This window comes from Rhinoderma darwinii, chromosome 11 (genome assembly GCF_050947455.1).
Source record: "Rhinoderma darwinii isolate aRhiDar2 chromosome 11, aRhiDar2.hap1, whole genome shotgun sequence".
NCBI lineage: Eukaryota > Metazoa > Chordata > Amphibia > Anura > Rhinodermatidae > Rhinoderma > Rhinoderma darwinii.
The window spans coordinates 70,119,014-70,137,182 of NC_134697.1; the positions used below are offsets into that span (position 1 = coordinate 70,119,014).

General features: G+C 40.5%; 1 protein-coding gene across 1 annotated transcript in view; it reads left to right on the plus strand.

Annotated features, from left to right (window-relative positions):
* BMS1 (BMS1 ribosome biogenesis factor) overlaps positions 1–18,169 on the plus strand; it is a 48,439-nt gene that overhangs the window by 14,068 nt on the left and 16,202 nt on the right. The window contains exons 7-14 of the mRNA XM_075841723.1: positions 2,718–2,839; positions 3,010–3,206; positions 4,817–4,956; positions 12,495–13,234; positions 13,837–13,938; positions 15,576–15,736; positions 17,765–17,846; positions 17,983–18,059. Coding sequence (XP_075697838.1) covers positions 2,718–2,839; positions 3,010–3,206; positions 4,817–4,956; positions 12,495–13,234; positions 13,837–13,938; positions 15,576–15,736; positions 17,765–17,846; positions 17,983–18,059 — 1,621 coding nt within the window. The remainder of the gene's footprint in view (positions 1–2,717; positions 2,840–3,009; positions 3,207–4,816; positions 4,957–12,494; positions 13,235–13,836; positions 13,939–15,575; positions 15,737–17,764; positions 17,847–17,982; positions 18,060–18,169) is intronic.

An 18,169-nucleotide genomic window follows, 5' to 3' on the forward strand; every position in this document is an offset into this window, starting at 1 on the left:
CAATGAACATGTGTACAGGAATAGAGACCGCAGCAGCGGCGCTGTCTCTATTCCTCCCGGTGATCATGTGACTGGTCACATGATCGCTGGGTGCCGTTACTTACAGACTGCTGCTGGGTCTTACTAGACCCAGCACAGCCCTATTAGTGACAATCGTCACTATGAGAGGGCTGATTTCCCCTGTAACTGGGGCTGCTGTGCAGCTCCAGTTACAGGGGGAAAGCCAGGTGTAAAAGAAAGAAAAAAAATATATAAAGTTCCCCAAAGGTCTTCTTTGACCTTTGAGGCACAGACCATAGTAATAAAAAAATAATAAAGTAAAGAGCAAAAAATTTTTAAATAATAAATACACATAAAATACCCACCCCAAAAAAAAACATTCCCCCCGCCAATCATTGTTGTAGCGCTGACCCAATTACCCTAATCTAGACATGTAATATATTAAAATTTATGGTAGACAATGACGATCACAAATAAAAGGTCTATTTTAGGGTAAAACTATGTTATTACCAAAAAAAAATATCTGAAACGTAAAAAAGCTTATTTTTTTTACTATTTTCAAACTTTATGAATAAAAATTCTAAAATCGCAAAAAAGGATGTGTATAAAAATGCTAAAAATAGAAACCTGCATTATCTACGGAAAAAACGTCGCAAAAATCACGTCGTTAGCCCAACAAATAAAAAAGTTATAGCCATTTAACGAACACGTGCTAAAAAGGGCTAAACAGTGTCTGGTCCTGAAGGCGCAAAATAGCCCGGTCCTGAACTGGTTAATTGATAACTGTATAGCCGGATAAAAATGTAACGCACTGACTCCAGGACAAGTTCCTCACCATCCCCAATATCAGGGAGGTTAGGTGTGGTAGGTGAAGTATCATTTTTCTACTGCCGGGTCTCCCAGCCTTCACATAAAGTGGTTCTGCAAAGGATAAAAGCTTATCATTTTTATATATGTATCTCTGAGTGGATTGCTGGACTTCATCAATTGTAATTGGGCGCTCCACTTAATACAGATTAGTGCAAACCATATGTCAGTACATTCTATTAATTGATAATTGGGTGACACGACTCTTCTTTACAATGGGTTATCAATACACCCTTTAACACTCTTCTCAGTGCTGATCCTGTTGACGAGAGCAATAGCACAATGCAGAGTTGTAAGAAAAGGTGTTCCAGCATTGCTTATTACTTGGGGGAATACAAGTGCGTGTCAGGAGAGGGGACAGGTTCTGTTTTATTTATCAGGCAAGCTGGCCTGCCGCCCCAGGGCCTGGCTCTCTGATAAATTGTTTAACCCGTTAGTGACCGGCCCATCGTGTTTCTGCGTCGGTCACTAACTGGCCTTATTCCGATGCCATAGACTTTTTACGTTGCGGCATCGGAATAAGTTTACAGAGCAGGGAGCTGTCAGATCTCCCTGCTCTCAGCTGCTAGAGGCAGCTGAGGGCTGGGAGCGTCCCTGCTCTGCCGGGTGAGATCGATATTCGTATCGATCTCACCCGTTTAACCCCTCAGATGCGGTGCACAATAGCGAGCACCGCATCTGAGTGGTTTTGGAGAGAGGGAGGGAGCTCCCTCTCTCCCCCACCGACACCCGGCGATACGATCGCCGAGTGTCTGTGTCTCCAATGGCAGCTGGGGGTCTATTAAAGGCCCCCAGGCTGCCTGGAGTGAATGCCTGCTCGATCATGCCGGAGGCATGACCTAGCAGATGCCTGTCCGTGTTAAACGGACAGGCAGTAATACACTGCAATACAAAAGTATTGCAGTGTATTATAAATGCGATCGCAGAATCGCATATTATAGTCCCCTAGTGGGACTAGTAAAAGAGTGAAAAAAAAGTTTAACAAAGTTAATTTGAAAAAAAATGAAAAACACAGCTTTTCCCCTTACAAAATGCTTTACTATTAAAAAAAAACAAAATAAGGTTAAAAAGTTACACATATTTGGTATCGCCGCATCCGTAACGACCCCAACTATAAATGTATTACATTATTTAACCCGCACGGTGAACGCCGTAAAAAATAAAATAAAAAACAATGGAAAAATTGCTGTTTTCTGTGAATCCTGATTTAAAAAAATGTGATAAAAAGTGATCAAAAAGTCGCATCTACTCCAAAATGGTACCAATAAAAACTACAAGTCGACCCGCAAAAAAAAGCCCTCACACAACCGCATCGGCGAAAAAATAAAACAGTGACGGCTCTTCAAATATGGAGACACAAAAACAAATAATTTTGAAAAAAAAGCGTTTTTACTTTTAAAGTAGTAAAACATTCAAAAACGATACAAATTTGGTATCGTTGCAATAGTAACAACCCACTGAATAAACTTATTGTGTTATTTATATCACACGGTAAACGGCGTAGATTTAAGACGCGAAAAAGAGTGGCAAAATTTCAGGTTTTTTTCTATTTCCCCCCCAAATAAAAGTTAATAAAAGTTAATCAATAAATAATATGTCCCCCAAAATGGTGCTATTGAAAAGTACAACTTGTCCCGCAAAAAACAAGACCTTATACAGCTATGTCGACGCAAAAATAAAAACATTATAGCTCTTGGAATGCGACGATGGAAAAACGTAAAAAATGGCCTGGTCATTAAGGGGTTAAGTGTTTCAGTAGATTTGCATTTATTATAAATTTTGAACATTTGCATATTTTTAATCACTTAAGTTGTCTAAAAACTGTCCACCTCCAAATTTTTGTCTCTTAGGATGGAAGATCTGACTAATCCAGAAGATATTAGGCTGAATCCAAAGATAGACCGTAAAGTGTCATTGTATGGTTACCTGCGAGGGGTCCATTTGAAAAATAAGTGCCAAGTTCACCTACCAGGTTACTGCTCCATTTCTTGGCTTATATTATCAATTATTCTTCTTTTTTTTTTTTTTTTATATCTAACTTTTTTCATGTTTGTTTTTTTTTTTTTTTTGTTTTTTTCTGCTTTTCATTCTTTGGTAAAGTAATGTGAGACCCATAGATTTTATTGAGCTGTCTCTTTTTAGGTGTTGGGGATTTTGCCCTCTCTGAGGTAAGCTTCTTGCCGGACCCATGTCCACTCCCAGACCAGCTAAAAAAGCGTTGTCTGAATGAGAAGGAAAAGACCATTTATGCTCCCCTCTCGGGTGTCGGAGGCGTTGTATATGATAAAGATGCTGTTTACATTGACCTGGGACCAAACTACTTTCAGCAGGAGCAGCAGGTATGACCAAAAAGACCACGACTAACTGACATAAGGGAAATCGTTCTAAATATTCACTATCTGAATGGGTTTGTTAAATTTGGCTATTAAGCCTTTATCTCCACTATTTGCTAGCATTTTTTTTGAAATTCTATAGTTTTAGCTGCATTCTGTCCTTATGGCCTCACGCATACCGTCGTATTTGACTTCTATGTCACACAGATCCTGAATACCGCACCCAGTGAAATCTATGGGCCCAATACCGTGCCTCCATGTGTCTCCGATTATCCAGAAGCACGGGCTTTTGCTTTTTTCCCTCGTTAGAATGGTGTATTGGGGAGAATGTGGTGGCTCAAAGAGCCTTTTAAGTCCTTCACACCGCAGCCATTTTTCGTATTTTCACTTTCGTTTTTTCCTCCCCATTTCCCAAAAGCCATAACTTTTTTTTATTTTTCCATAAAAATTGCCGTATGAGGGCTTGTTTTTTGCCGGACGACTTGTTGATTTTCACAGCACAATTTATTGTATCATATTGGGAAACCGGGGAAAAAAATATTTGTAGTGTGGAATTGGAAAAAAAACAGTGATTCCTCAAACTTTTTGGGGTTTTGTTTTTACGGCGTTCACCGTGCGGTAAAAATGATGTTAACTTTATTCTGCGGGTCAATACGATTACAGCAATACCAAGTTTTGCTACAAGGAAAAAACTGACAGTTTAAAGAGGCTCTGTCACCAGATTATAAATGCCCTGTCTCCTACATAATGTGATCCGCGCTGGAATGTAGATAACTTTTTTTTTTATTTTGAAAAACGATCATTTTTGAGCAAGTTATGAGCAATTTTAGATTTATGCTAATTAGTTTCTTAATAGACAACTGGGCGTGTTTTTACTTTTTACCAACTGGGCGTTGTACAGAGGAGTGTATGACTGACCAATCAGTGACCAATCAGCGACAACTCAGTGTCATACACTTCTCATTGTTCCAGCCCAGCATGATCCATAGCACAGTGTGATTGTGCAGTGAAAGAAGCTGGGCTGGAACAATGAGAAGTGTATGACGCGTTTTGGTCACTGATTGGTCAGCCTCATACACTCCTCTCCACAACGCCCAGTTGGTCATTCAAAGTTCTGAAAATCTATGATTATAAACAAAGGATTATAGTGATTGCTGAGTCCTGGTGACCATTTCTTAAAGGGGTATTCCGGGCACATCGATCATTCATATTCTATGGCACAGACGAAAACTGCTGAACGCTTGGCGTTTCCGTTAGTGCAATAGACTTTGAATGGAGCAGCAGGGCGCATGCCCAACCTGCACTCCATTTAACGCCCTCTTGCAGCGTGTTTGCGCTGACTTGGAGGAACAGGGGGGCACCGCACCCTTGTTCTGGCTATCGGTGGAGATCCTAGTGCTCAGATCCCCAGTTATTACCTACCATTTGATAGGTGATGGCTTCTTGTGACCAGAATACCCCTTAAAGGCTTTCAGTGGGTGTAGTGTGATATTATAATTCGGGTAAATAGATGCTTGCACCATTCTATAATAGATAGATCTTGCCTTCTGAAGCTTTATTGCATAGGGACTAAAATAATGGATCTGAACGACTGCTTTTTTTCCCCCTCCTTACAGAGAGCTGCAAAGCCTTCACGTGAACTGGTCCAGAGTCTCATTTCCACTAATGTCACCATCGATTCCAAGATGTCCACCAGTAAAGTGTCTTTATTTACCGACTCCAAACCTCTGGGCATGGAGGATGTTGGGAGCAAAGAGTATGTTTTATGTTGTCTGTCTGCTTGGTTTTATAGCGGAAATTGTTATGTTTGTAAAGAACAGGTTTTTTTTTTTTAGTTAGACTATAAAGGGTCTCTGCTGCTTTTCTTGAAATTTTAGGCCTTTTTTTTTTACTTTTTTTTTTGGTGTAATTTGCGAATGTGAACTACTAAAGTGAAGCCAGCCTGATCACCGCAGGTCCGGCTTCTTTAACCCCCTGCAATCCTCTGTTCTTTCCGGAGGTAGCTATTCTTTAATGTAAGGTCGACCATGTAATTCATGGGACAATTGATTAATTCTTTTTACCCTTTCACCTATGACTGCACCCCTGGAGAGACATCCCATTCACTGGACAGGAAGCCTCATGATATAAAAAAAAGGGCACACCTCTCCACACACCCAGTCAGGTCTCCTGTCCTCCGGATGGGATTGTCCTGTGGTCAAGAGACACTCTCTCCAGGATTGTGTAAGACTCTTAGGGACCAACCTTAAGCCTGAGGCTGGTCACTGCCTCCTCTCCCGGGCACCGCTTCCCTCTACATAGGTGGTATGGTCCCACCGCAGGTGGGGTCTCCTCTGTGGGGAGATGTTTCTCCTGCGGTCAGGCCCGGCTCCATGTTGCAAAAGCGTCTGGGCTCCCTCCATTGACTACTTCTGGTCACGGCTGTACGTCACTTCCGCCGGAACTGACGCGTTCTACATCCCAGGAAACAGTAGACCAGCGGCCCCCAGCGGGGAGGGGTAGCTACAGCGTGACAAAGCCAGAGGACCTGCCCAGGCAATTGTAAGCTTGAACAAAGATGGCGTCTTCTCCACAAAGCAAACCGCATGAAAGCACCAGGACAAGCAGCAGGAGGTGCTGAGCGATCAGACTCCGTAAGATCCTCCAGTCTGGTACTTTGAAATGGCATGGAATCTTATAGGAACATGGTAGGACAAATAGCCTTTTTTTTTAATTATTAATCTTGACCCTCCGTGGTATATTACATGTTTCTTAGGTCAGAGAGGGTTCCAGGAAAAGGTTGGACAAATCTCGTAACAGAGAATGTGCTATGTGTAGCAAGAAACTGGCGGCTTCGTTTCCGAAATGGTTATGCCAGCCATGTTTAGGTAAAGTCTTGGCAGAGGAGTCCACCAGCCTCGCCACTAGCATTAAGAATATGGTACGAACCGAAGTTAGGAACTCCTTTAAATCTTTTAAAAGAATGCGCGACTTGCCTAGTACCTCGTCTGGTAAAACAACGGTATCTGACTCTTCTAGTGAAGATGTTTATAAGTTTGAGGAAGAGGGGGAGCGAGGCTCCTCTGAAGAGGACAGGGGTGGAAAGAACCTTTTTCCAGCTGAGGACGTGGATCAGCTCCTTAAAACAGTCCGAGCCACTATGAACGTCGATGACCCCAAAGAACCCTGTTCCGTCCAGGAGATTGAGGTCCTAGGTCCTAGAAAACGGAGAACTTTCCCTATCCATAAGAATGTTGCTAGCCACATTAAAAGGGAGTGGAAAAACCATGATAGGAAGTTAGGCATCCCCTTTTAAAGAGGACATATCCTTTTGAGGAGGAAGTGAGCAAGGACTGGGATAGTTTTCCTAGGCTGGATTCCCCAATATCAAAAATATGCAGAAAGAATGCATTGCCCTCTGAAGATCTAGGTTCATTCCCTGATCCAATGGATAGAAGGGCGGACTACTATTTAAAAAGAATCTGGAAAGCCTCTACAGGCGCATGTAGCTAGTATTGCGGCTACATGCGTGGCCAGGTCCCTAAAGTTTTGGATATCTTAACTTATATAAATATATCAATGGCACATACAAAAAATATTGTGAAATTTTGTTCCATGTAAAACCCCCTCAAAAAACAAGGAGGCACTCCCTCTGTCTGGAGAAAAAATGTTCAACCTGCAGAGACGACAAGCCTTCTTTACTGTAAGAACTGTGCCAGAATCACTATTTTTTTGGTCACCACCCCTCCCAAAATATAGAATAAAAAGTGATCAAAAAGTCGCATGTACCCGAAAATAGTACCAATAAAAACTAAAACCCGTCTCGCAAAAAAAAAGCCCTTACACCACTTTTTTGACTGAAAAATAAAAAAAGTTACGGCTCAGAATATGGTGACACAAAAAATAAATTATTTTTATATAGAAGTGATTTTATTGTGCAAAACGCTGCAAAACATAAAAAACCTATATACATATGGTATCGCCGAAATCGTACCGACCCGAAGAATAAAGTAAAATTGTAATTTATAGCGCATTATGAACGCCGTAAGAAATAAAGAATTTAAAACACCAAAATCACTGTTTTTGGCCACCAAAGCTCTAAATAAAATGTAATAAAAAGTGATAAAAAATTTGCATCTACCAAAAAATGGTACCAATAAAAACTACAGCTCGTCCTGCCAAAAATAAGCCCTCACACCGCTCAATTAATGGAAAAATAAAAAAGTCATGGCGTTTGGAAGGCGGGGAGTGAAAAACGAAAATGGAAAAGCAAAAAAGGATCAGTCCTGCAAAGGCTAATTTAATTTCTATTAAAAAAATAAATTATTACCACTTGTGGGGTATTGTCGTACTCGGGAGAGATTACGTAACAAATTTAGGGCGACTTTTTCTCCTTTATCCCTTGTGAAAATGAAAAAATGCAACATTTTAGTGGACAAAAATGTTTATATTCATTTTCACCCCCTAATTCTACAAAATTCTGCAAAAGACCTGTGTGGTATAAATGCTTACTAAACCCCTAGAACAATTCCTTGAGGGGTCTAGTTTCCAAAATGGGGTCACTTTTGGGGTGTTTCCACTATTTTGTTCCCTCCAGGGGGTTGCAATCGCGACATGGCACTAAAAACCAATCCAGCAAAATCTGTGCTCCAAAATCCAAATGGTGCTCCCTCCCTTCTGAGCCCTGCTGTGGGTCCAAACATCAGTTTATTACCACATATGGGGTATTTCCGTAATCGGGAGAAGATGCTTTACAAATGTTGGGGTGAATTTTCTTCTTTATTCCTTGTAAATATTAAAAATGTCTGTTATTTCAAAAAAAAAGTAGATTTTCATTTTCACAGACTAACTCCACTAAATTCTGCAAAAAAACTGTGGGGTCAAAATACTAACTTTACCCCTAGAAAAATGCCTTGAGGGGTGTAGTTTCCAAAATGGGGTCACTTTTTGTTGGTTTCGACTGTTTAGGTACCACAAGACCTCTTCAAACCTGACATGGTGCCTAAAATATATTCCTTAAAAAAGGAGGCCACAAAATCCACCAGGTGCTCCTTTTACTTCTAAGGCCGGTGCTTCAGTCCATTAGGACACTAGGGCCACATGTTGGATATTTCTAAAATCTGCAGAATCCGGGCAATAAACATTGAGTTGTATTTCTCTGGTAAAACCTTCTGTGTTACAGTTTGTTTTTTTCATTAAAAATGAATTTCGGCAAAAAAAATGAAATTTGTAAATTTCACCTCTACTTTGCCTTAATTCCTGTGAAACGCCTAAAGGGTTAAAATACTTTCTGAATGTGGTTTTGAATACCTTGATGGGTGCAGTTTTCAAAATGGGGTGATTTATGGGGACTTTCTAATATAGAAGGCCCTCAAAGCCACTTCAGAACTGAACTGGTCCCTGAAAAAATGGCCTATTGAAATTTTCTTGAAAATATGAGAAATTGCTGCTAAAGTTCTAAGCCTCGTAACGTCCTAGAAAAATAAAAGTATGTGAAAAAAATTATGCAAACATAAAGTAGACATATGGGGGATGTTAACTAGTAACTATTTTGTGTGGTATTAGTATCTGTTTTACAAGCAAATAAATTTCAATTTAGAAAAATGCAAATTTTTGCTAAAATTTGAAGTTTTTCACAAAAATATTGAATTTATCGACCAAATTTTTTCACTAACATAAAGTACAATATGTCACGAGAAAACGATCTCAGAATCGCTTGGATAGGTAAAAGCATTCCGGAGTTATTACCACATAGATGATTTTTTCAAATCTGACGCATCACTTTGTGTCCACAAGGGGTTAATAGTTGAGCATCTGCACACCCATCACCCGACCTTGTTGTCAGTGAACTATGAGGTAGGGCCAGTCAATTAATTAAGAAATAACCAAAATTCAATGGCGTGGTATGCAAAATAGGGGGTGTGGCATGTAAAAATGAAGCGTGTCTTGTAAAAGAGGGCAAGGCCTAAATAGTTCATTAATCATAATCGAGCTTACGTGTGCAATTAATCGTGATTTTGATTTAGAGCATAATTGCCCAGCCCTAGTAGGAAGTCCCTTGTCAGTCCAGGGAGGAATCGGGAATCTCAAGGTAGATCTGTATACTTTTGTTTTTGAATATTGCTGGCATATGACGGAGTGATTGTATATGCTCTCTGTGTGTAGTATTGTCATCCTTGTGAAGCCGGACGTCCAATAGATGAGAAGAGATTAAAACCTCTGCTCATCTGAGGCCTGCGGGAATTCTGTATGACCAACTCACCAGAGGCTGTTTAAGTGACGGGTAACCACCCCCGCCCACGTTTTGGGGTATTATCTTTGCAGTTCCCAGGCTGAACCCGGTCCGGGCTTCTTGGGTCAGGGTGTGTTGTTCGTCCAGTACTGTACTAATACACGAAGAATACATTGTAATAGAAATAAAAGGATCCCCATTGCGGTTTGCATTCACCTATCTTTGTAACGATATATATGTAAGAAAGCTAGGCAGGAACGTAAAGCAGTGCAGTGTCTTATAGCCCAGGAACAGGTTCTGGTAATTTATCAGAACTGACAGATCTTACATAGCGGATTGATCAAGAACAGGGATCGCTACCCCTAGTATTTGATCGCTATGGGAAACTTGCCTACCAAGTCAGAAATAGAGCAGACTTAGGCTGGATTCACACGAGCATGTTACGTCCGTAATGGACGGAACGTATTTCGGCCGCAAGTCCCGGACCGAACACACTGCAGGGAGCTGGGCGCCAGGCGCTTTAAATTCTTTATTTCTTACAGCGTTCACCGTGCGCAATAAATTAAGTTTTACTTTATTCTGCCGGTCAGTACGATTACGCCGATACCATATGTGTATAGTTTTTTTTAAGTTTTGCAGCGTTTGCGCAATAAAATTACGTTTCTATAAAATAATTTATTTTCTGAGCCGTAACTTTTTTTAATTTTTTTGTCAAAAAAGCTGTGGGAGGTCTTGTTTTTTGCGGGACGGGTTGTAGTTTTTATTGGTACCATTTTGGGGTAAATGCGACTTTGTTCACTTTTTATTTTATATCTTGGGAGGGGTGGTGACCAAAAAATAGCGATGTTCACAGTTTTCCGTTTATTTTGTTTGCGGCGTTCACCGTGCGGAAAAATGAACATTATAGTTTCATAGTTTGTGTCGTTACGAACACGGTGATACCAAATATGTGCACTTTTTTTTAACGTTTTCATTTTTTCCCTATAATAAATTACTTATTATAGGAAAACAAAAACTTTTATTTTTACACTTTTATAAAACATTTTTATTAACTTTTTTTTTACTTTTCACGCTTTATTTTTTTGACCTGCAGCTCTGATCGCTGCTAGAATACATTACACTACCTAGGTAGTGTAATGTATTCCAACTGTCAGTGTGACGTCACAGTCACTCTGACAGTTGGTCTACGAGGATCAGCAGAGGCTGATCCTCATAGGCTTCCATACATGGCAGACCCGGGGGCCGTTGCCTTGCCTCCGAATGTCATCACAAGCATCAGCAGCCCCCACAATTGCATGGGGGCTGCTGATGTGCTCCCTACATGCGGAGATCGCAATCGAGCCCCGCATGTAACGGGTTAATTGCCGAAATCAGCTGATCTCCAAGTTCCCGATGCACACCTTGTCGCCGACAGTGTGCATCGTGAACGACACAGTGACTTCCTGTCACTGACATGAAGCCTATCAGGACCAGCCGAAGGTTGGTCCCGATGGGCTTCTGTCCATGGCAGACACGGAAGCCATTGTTTGGCTTCCGTTTGCCATACTAACTATCGGCAAACCCCGCGATTTCGGACCGGGGTCTGCCGATATGCTAGAAACCCCTAAAGTTCGGCAATTGCAACCGATCGCCGAATTTAAGTGGTTAATTCGCCGAAATCAGTGGCAAAGGACTGCTGGCCGGCAAGAGTGGAGTGTCAGCTGTCGGCAACAGTGTGCACCGGGAAAAACTCGTGCGAACAGTTACTTACTCGTGCGAATAGGGGTTAAAGGGCAACTAAATGTTTAAAAAACTTCTGACTTGTCATAGTTACATGTCAGAAGTTTGGATTGGTGGGGTCCGAGCACTGAGCCCCCCACCAATCGCTAAAACAAAGCATCTCAATATATATAAATATATATATATATATATATATATATATATATATATATATATATATATATGCACATACACACACTGGTGTATCATGCAGATTTACTGCAAAACCACGAGTTTGAGGTTTATTTATAACTTCCTGAGTTCATTTAAAATCCATCAACCAATCAGATAATTACAGCAGTAGGATATATATATATACGTCACTTAAACTGCTTCACTACGTCTAGACCATCACATGATATTATCTATCTTCTGTATTTCTCAGCACTAAATTTTGACATGCATAACAATGTCATAAATAACAACAATGTTTTCTTCTCTGTAGTATCTTAGGCTGCCATGTGCATCCTGATCTGCCTGGTGACTAGAATTATTTTCCTGATTTAAACCGCTTATTTCAAAACTGTTTGAAACACTTTTATACCATGAATGTTCTTTAATAGATAGTTATTTTGATAATTCCTTAATGACCAGCCTATTTTAAATCTTAATCACCAAGCTAGTTTTTGCCTTTTTTCCATAGTCTCATTCCAAGATCTATAACTTTTTATTTTTGCGTCGACATAGCTGTATAAGGACTTTTTTTTTTGCGGGACAAGTTCCATTTTTTAATAGCACCATTTTGGGTACATTTATTTTATTGATTAACTTTCATTTACTTATTTGGGCGGTAATAGAATAAAAAACACAGCAATTTCACTCCGATAGACCACTAGGGGGCCCAGAAACTGTAAGCGCTTTTCTGATTTATCTGGTCAATGGATGCAATCGACTCTAAGCTTTTACCTAGTCGCTATGTGACACTGTTTATCTGGCTTCTATATATAGCTAATTATTATGGCGCAATAAAGCCCAGTTCACCCAATGGTTTTTGGCGCTGATTTTGACGCATAAACTGCATCGGAATCGGCACCAAAAAAATCTCCAAATCTCCCTCCATTGATTTCAATGGGAGGTAGAGGTATTTTTTTTTTTTTCCCGGGTAGTTTTTGTCTCAGGCCAAAGGCGTGATGACTGACTTCGAGCGGTTACTCTACTGAACCTCCATTGGAATCAATGGTAGGCGGAAAAAAAGTGCTTTTTGTTTGAGCAGGTACCTAACTGCCCCACTCACTAGCTACAAAGTATTACCTAAAGTATTGAGGGTAATTTTTATAGACCTGCCTCATAGTGCCTGTTATTAATTTTGTTATTCCATTTATTAGGTTTGAAATGCCAACAGAAGAAAAAGTAATAGATGCTGAAACTGGTCGGGTGCGCCGTAAAGCCATGTTTAAAGGAGACCAAAATGAGAAATCTAATAAAGGAGGTGCTGATGAGGTAAATGAAACGGAGGAGGAGGAGGAGGATGATGACGACGACGACGACGACGACGACGACGAGGAGGAGGAAGAAGAAGAAGAAGAAGAGGATGATGATGATGAGGATGAAGAATCTGATTTGTCTGAAGAAGAAAGTGATTGTGAAGAAAAAGTTCAACATTCGAGCCAAAGAGCTGTTACAAAAATGAAAATAGAAGAGCAACATAAACCTAACACTTTGGAGATGCCAGTTTTTGCAGACAGCGATGATGATCTTGAGCAGAGTGGGGATGAAAGTGCTGAGGAAGATGAGAAGGAGGAAGAAGAGAAGGAGGAGGAGGAAGAAGAAGAGGAAGAGAGCAACAGTCATGAGAAAACTGTTGTAGTAAAGAAGACAGATACTTCTGTGAATCAGGCACCGAAGAGTAATGAAGGTAGAAAATCAACAGCAGTGTTGGATAATGTGAATTGCACTGGCATATCCTCCGATTACGAAGAAGTAGAAAATATGGATACAGATGAAGAGCCAGCTAAAGATGAAGAATCTGAGGGAACGTCTGAAGAGGACAGCGGTGATGAAGAAGACTTGCTAAAAGAAGATGAAGGCTTTATGGACGACAATAATGCCTCTGAAGACACAGCTGGTGAGTTACATAATGACTCCGGAATATCCTCTTAAAGAGGTATTCCCAGCTGTCAATGTTGTGGCATATCACTTGGGTTGGCTATGGGACCCCTGCTAATCACAGAAATGTAGGGACCACGATCCCTTTGGTTTATTGCCTGTACAGCGTGTGGCTAGGAGCATTGATATGCGTGGAATTTCTGTGACGGAGCAGCAGCACTCCACCAGCGCTGCCGCTCCTTCATTCTGAGGGTCGGTAGATGTCCTTGCAGGTGGTTCCCCACCAATTAGTAATTGATTGCATATCCTAGTAATGTGCAATCTCTTAGTATCATGGGAGAACCTATTTAAGCGGACTATACACAATACAATCTTCTCTCTTACTAAAACACAATTGACCTAATGTTCACGTAAATATTTCTGTGTAGAAAGCAATGACAATTGAACATCTGATAAAATGATCTGCTTTGATTATGTTGTTAAACTGATCACTTAAAACTGGCATTGGTTTCAAGCGAACATTTAATTTTTGTCTAATTTATATGAAAAAAATGATATTCATATGGTTTGGATGTATTAGATTTTTTGTATTGAATGTTTTCTACATTGATCATTTTCTAGGAGCTCTGAAGTGGAAGGAAGATCTGAAAAAGAAAGCTGCTGAGGTTTTCCTTCGACAGCAGGCGTCTGTTCCTAATCTCCGAAAACTTGTCTATGGAACAGGTGATGTCGTTTAAATAGTCTTCTACTATAGGCCAACAGAAACAAGCACAGGAAGAGTTCTCTCCTAGGATGGAGTGGCTAAACAGGCTATTTCTTATTGCTTCTCAAAAATCACTTACAAGGAAGATGCAGTTCTTAAAGTGATTGCACACTGTTTATGGTTTTAAAAATTATATGCAAATTGGTGTCTTTCGGTAGATGGCTTTATTTTTTTTTTAGTTATAGTTTAAGCTGCGTTAGGAAACTGCAATGATCAGGGTCTGAAGCAAATCTAAGATTTGAAAATGTGCATCCTGTCTCATCAGGGTTTTGCTTGTTCTAATTGGCTGCTGTTTATAAGCACTATAAGAAGTCAATATGCACAACCGCAGCAATATGTATGAAATTTGCGGTTTTTACGATTTGAATCCCCTCCAGCCAGGACGCGATGTCTATTCACAATCCTGACACTTCAGTAACATTTGTGTGGGACTTAATGACCGCAAGCGTGATCTCGCGAGATCACGCTTGCTGTCATTAAGTCCCACACAAACGTTACCAAAGTGTCAGGATTGTGAATAGACATCGCGTCCTGGCTGGTAGTGATGTCTATTCACTCTCAAGACGCTTCAGTAACGTTAATGTGTGAGTATGTGACTGCACGTCCTGATCCGGCAAGATCACTATGTGCTGAATAAATCAATGTAGAGAAGTGTATGACGCTGGTTGGTCACTGATTGGTCAGCGTCATACACTTCTCTGTACAACGCCCACATGGTCAGGAAGTAAAAACACGCCCAGTTGGCCATTAAGAAACTCATTAGCATAAATCTAAAATAGGTCATAACTCTAAAATAAACTTCTAAATAAAAAACACTTATCTACATGACAGCGCCGATCACATTAGTAGAAGATATACCACTTATAATGTGGTGATAGAGCCTCTTTAAGGCCCAAACTAGGCTGCGTCCTTAAGAGGTTAAAAAATAAAAATGGGCTCCAAGTTTTACATAGCTTTTAAGGCTTCAGCCACACTAATACGATCAGCTTATTAAAATTGCAATGTCTGTTTGGCTATTTAAAACATACCGACTCTTCAGAATTAGCTGTCGTGTATGAGGGGTAACACTATTTCTTGCCATTATATGACTTGTGGTCTGCATTTTTTAGCAGTTTTACCCTTTGCAGGCTCTACTATGAACCCCCTCCTCCCCTCTCCATAGACTACTTTAGGGAACTCTCCTAACTTGATCCCTCAGTAAGCTGGGAAGCCTGCCTAGTCTAAGACAAGTCGGCGAAAGCAGTAAACAATGTGCGAACAGTTTAGCAGGGATGAGTGGGGTAAGGAGCCTGATAAGTGGAGAAAGAGGGACTTTTCTCTAATAAGATATTTTACAGTTTCTTATAATTGCTTATACTACTGATAAGTGCAAAGTTTGTTCGAAGTGCACTACCTCTTAAACTAGAAATTGCCTGTCTAGCTTATTTATTAAACTTGAGTGCTTGTTCCTTGTTGCAATTTTTTTGCAGAAATTATTTTTATTTTAACTCTAAAATGTTGTACAATGTTAATTGTTTATTTCTTCATTCACTCTTCTTTTCTTCTTTCATGTAGTATTGTTATTCACACTGTAGTAATTTTGGATTGTTTCTCCCAGTATTTGAGAATGAGGGGTATGAAGATGACGATGACAATGAAGAAAAACTCGGTGGTCTGTTCCATGTCAGTCGTCCAGATAAGGAATCTAAGAGGGCGTCTAACGCACTAGACTGTTCGAAATTCACCGTTGAAAGTCTTCAAGACTGGGATGATGAGGAGGTATTTAGGAATAGAAGGTTAATGTATCCATCAGTCAAAAGTCCATTCTCCCTGGCACTGTCAGCACTGTTTGGACAATGCCTGAGAGTGTTGGGACATGCCATATTGACAATGGAATGGTAATGCCCAGTTGTCAGTTCATTCATACGTTTGTGAGAGCAATGATCAAGGAATGGTACAATGCAGAGTTCTAAGCAAAGATGCTCCAGATTTGTTATTTTAGGGGGAAGGCAAGTATTTACTAAAACAGACGTGTCAGGAGAGGTGAAATGTTTTATGACCCTGTTCTGTTTCTAATGGTCCGTGATGGTCTAGCTTTCTAGTAAGCATTTCTGTATACTGTAGATAAAACATAAATTCAAAATAACAACGTTTTTTTTAAGCTTGTCAAATTGCCGTGCACATAGACGGACAGTCGGGGCAAAGATGGATATAAAAAGTCTACGCACCCCTGTTAAAATGCCTGGTTTTTGTCTTAATACAAAATCAGTCCAAGATGAATCATTTCAGAACTTTTTCCACCTTTTAATTTCCCCTACAATCTGTACAATTGTATTGTAAAACAAGCTGAAAGCTTTTAGGGTGGAAAAAGAAAGAACAAAAATAATGCGGTTGCATAAATATTCACACCCTTAAACTAATACTTTTTTGAATTACCCTTTAACTTGTATGACAGCATTGTCTTTCTTTGTAGACGTCTATCAGCATGGCGCATATATATATATATATATATATATATATATACATATATATATATATACATACATACATATGCCCTGACTCTGGACTTGATATAACACAGTGGACCAACATTGTTGCTCAGTGTCCAAAGTCCTGTTTTCAGAAGGAAGTAAATTTTGCATTTCATTTGGATATCAAGGTCCCAGAGTCTGGAGGAAGAGTGGAGAGGTATCAATCCAAGTTGCCTGCGGTCCAGTGTGAAGTTTCCACAGTCAGTGATGGTTTGGGGAGCCATGTCATCTGCTGGTGTTGGTCCACTGTGTTATATCAAGTCCAGAGTCAGCGCAGTGTCTACCAGGAAATTTTCGAGCACTTCAGGCTTCCCTCTGCTGACAAGCTTTATGGAGATGCTGATTTAGTGTGAAGGGTCCATGAAAAATAATGACATGTCCTATTTTTTTGCACTTCACACATCCCTCCATAGACTCTAGTTTACCTCGGACGTGAGAAACTGCAGTTTTTCACGTCAGAGGTTGGCTACGTTCATGTGAATGTAGCCTTAGGCTTCCATGACAATAAGCGGAGTATCCCCCATCTGGGACCCCCAGCAAACCTCTGTAATCTGTGAGGAAACGGAAAGTGTTCGGTCTTCTTGCAGCACCACCACAGGGGAAATTTAGCGTTACACAATGCCCATTCATATAAATGGGTTGTCTGTGTAATGCATGACAGGACTAGTCTTCCAGAGTAAAGGGGGAATTACACAGGAGAATTATCGGGCAGACTAGCGTTAATATAACGCCCGTTGCTGATTATTGCTCTGTGTAAATGGGAACGATCAGCAGATGAACGAGCAAACGCTCGATCTGCTGGTCGTATAGTTTCAAAAAAAGTTAAACATTATTGTTGTCTGTCTAAACAGAGAGATGCGCTTCCGACATGATAATTTATGGGGACGAGCTATCGGAGTAACGACCGCTCGTCCCCATCCATAGCTCCGTGTGACAGGAGCAAGCGAGTGCCGATCAACGATGTGTCGTTGATCGGCGCTCGCTGCACCGGCCGTTTACCGGCTGGTGTATCTTTGCAATCGCTCCCTGCCCAAGAGATAGGGATCCTGAACATGGCACCCCCCCTCTATCTCAGTATTTCCTAATCGGGTTTATGAAAATAGTTTTTTAAACTGACCAACACCCCTGTTAATATCTCCCCATATTTTCTTGTGTAAACAGATAGAAATGACGTCTAATATAATAATGTAATGTATGATCAGCCTTGTATACATTAATATCCTGATTAATCCAATTGCATCTTTTATGAAAGTCACAATTAGGATTTTTTTTTCAGGTTATGGACTGCATTCGAGATTGCTTTGTGACTGGAAAATGGGAAGCAGATAAAGATGCTGAGAAGCTGCTACAGGAAGATGGTAAACATGGATTCTATTCTGTTGAAGTGCTCTTTCTAACTGGTTAACGCACGCTCTATGATCCGTGTACTGTTTGAGTGATTTGTGGTAAATATGAACCAATGGGGTTAATTGTTGGGTGCCAATGTATTTTTAGAGGAGCTGTATGGTGACTTTGAAGATCTGGAGACAGGGAAGATGCAGAAAGGCAAACCCGAGTCTCAGGAAGAGGAGGTAATGGATATGTAACCCAAGGTTGTATTACAGTCATTCAGTATATACCTTTTTCTGGGCCAAATTTTGTGCCGGGCAATTCATGCGTTGGCTGTGTCACAAAACCATAA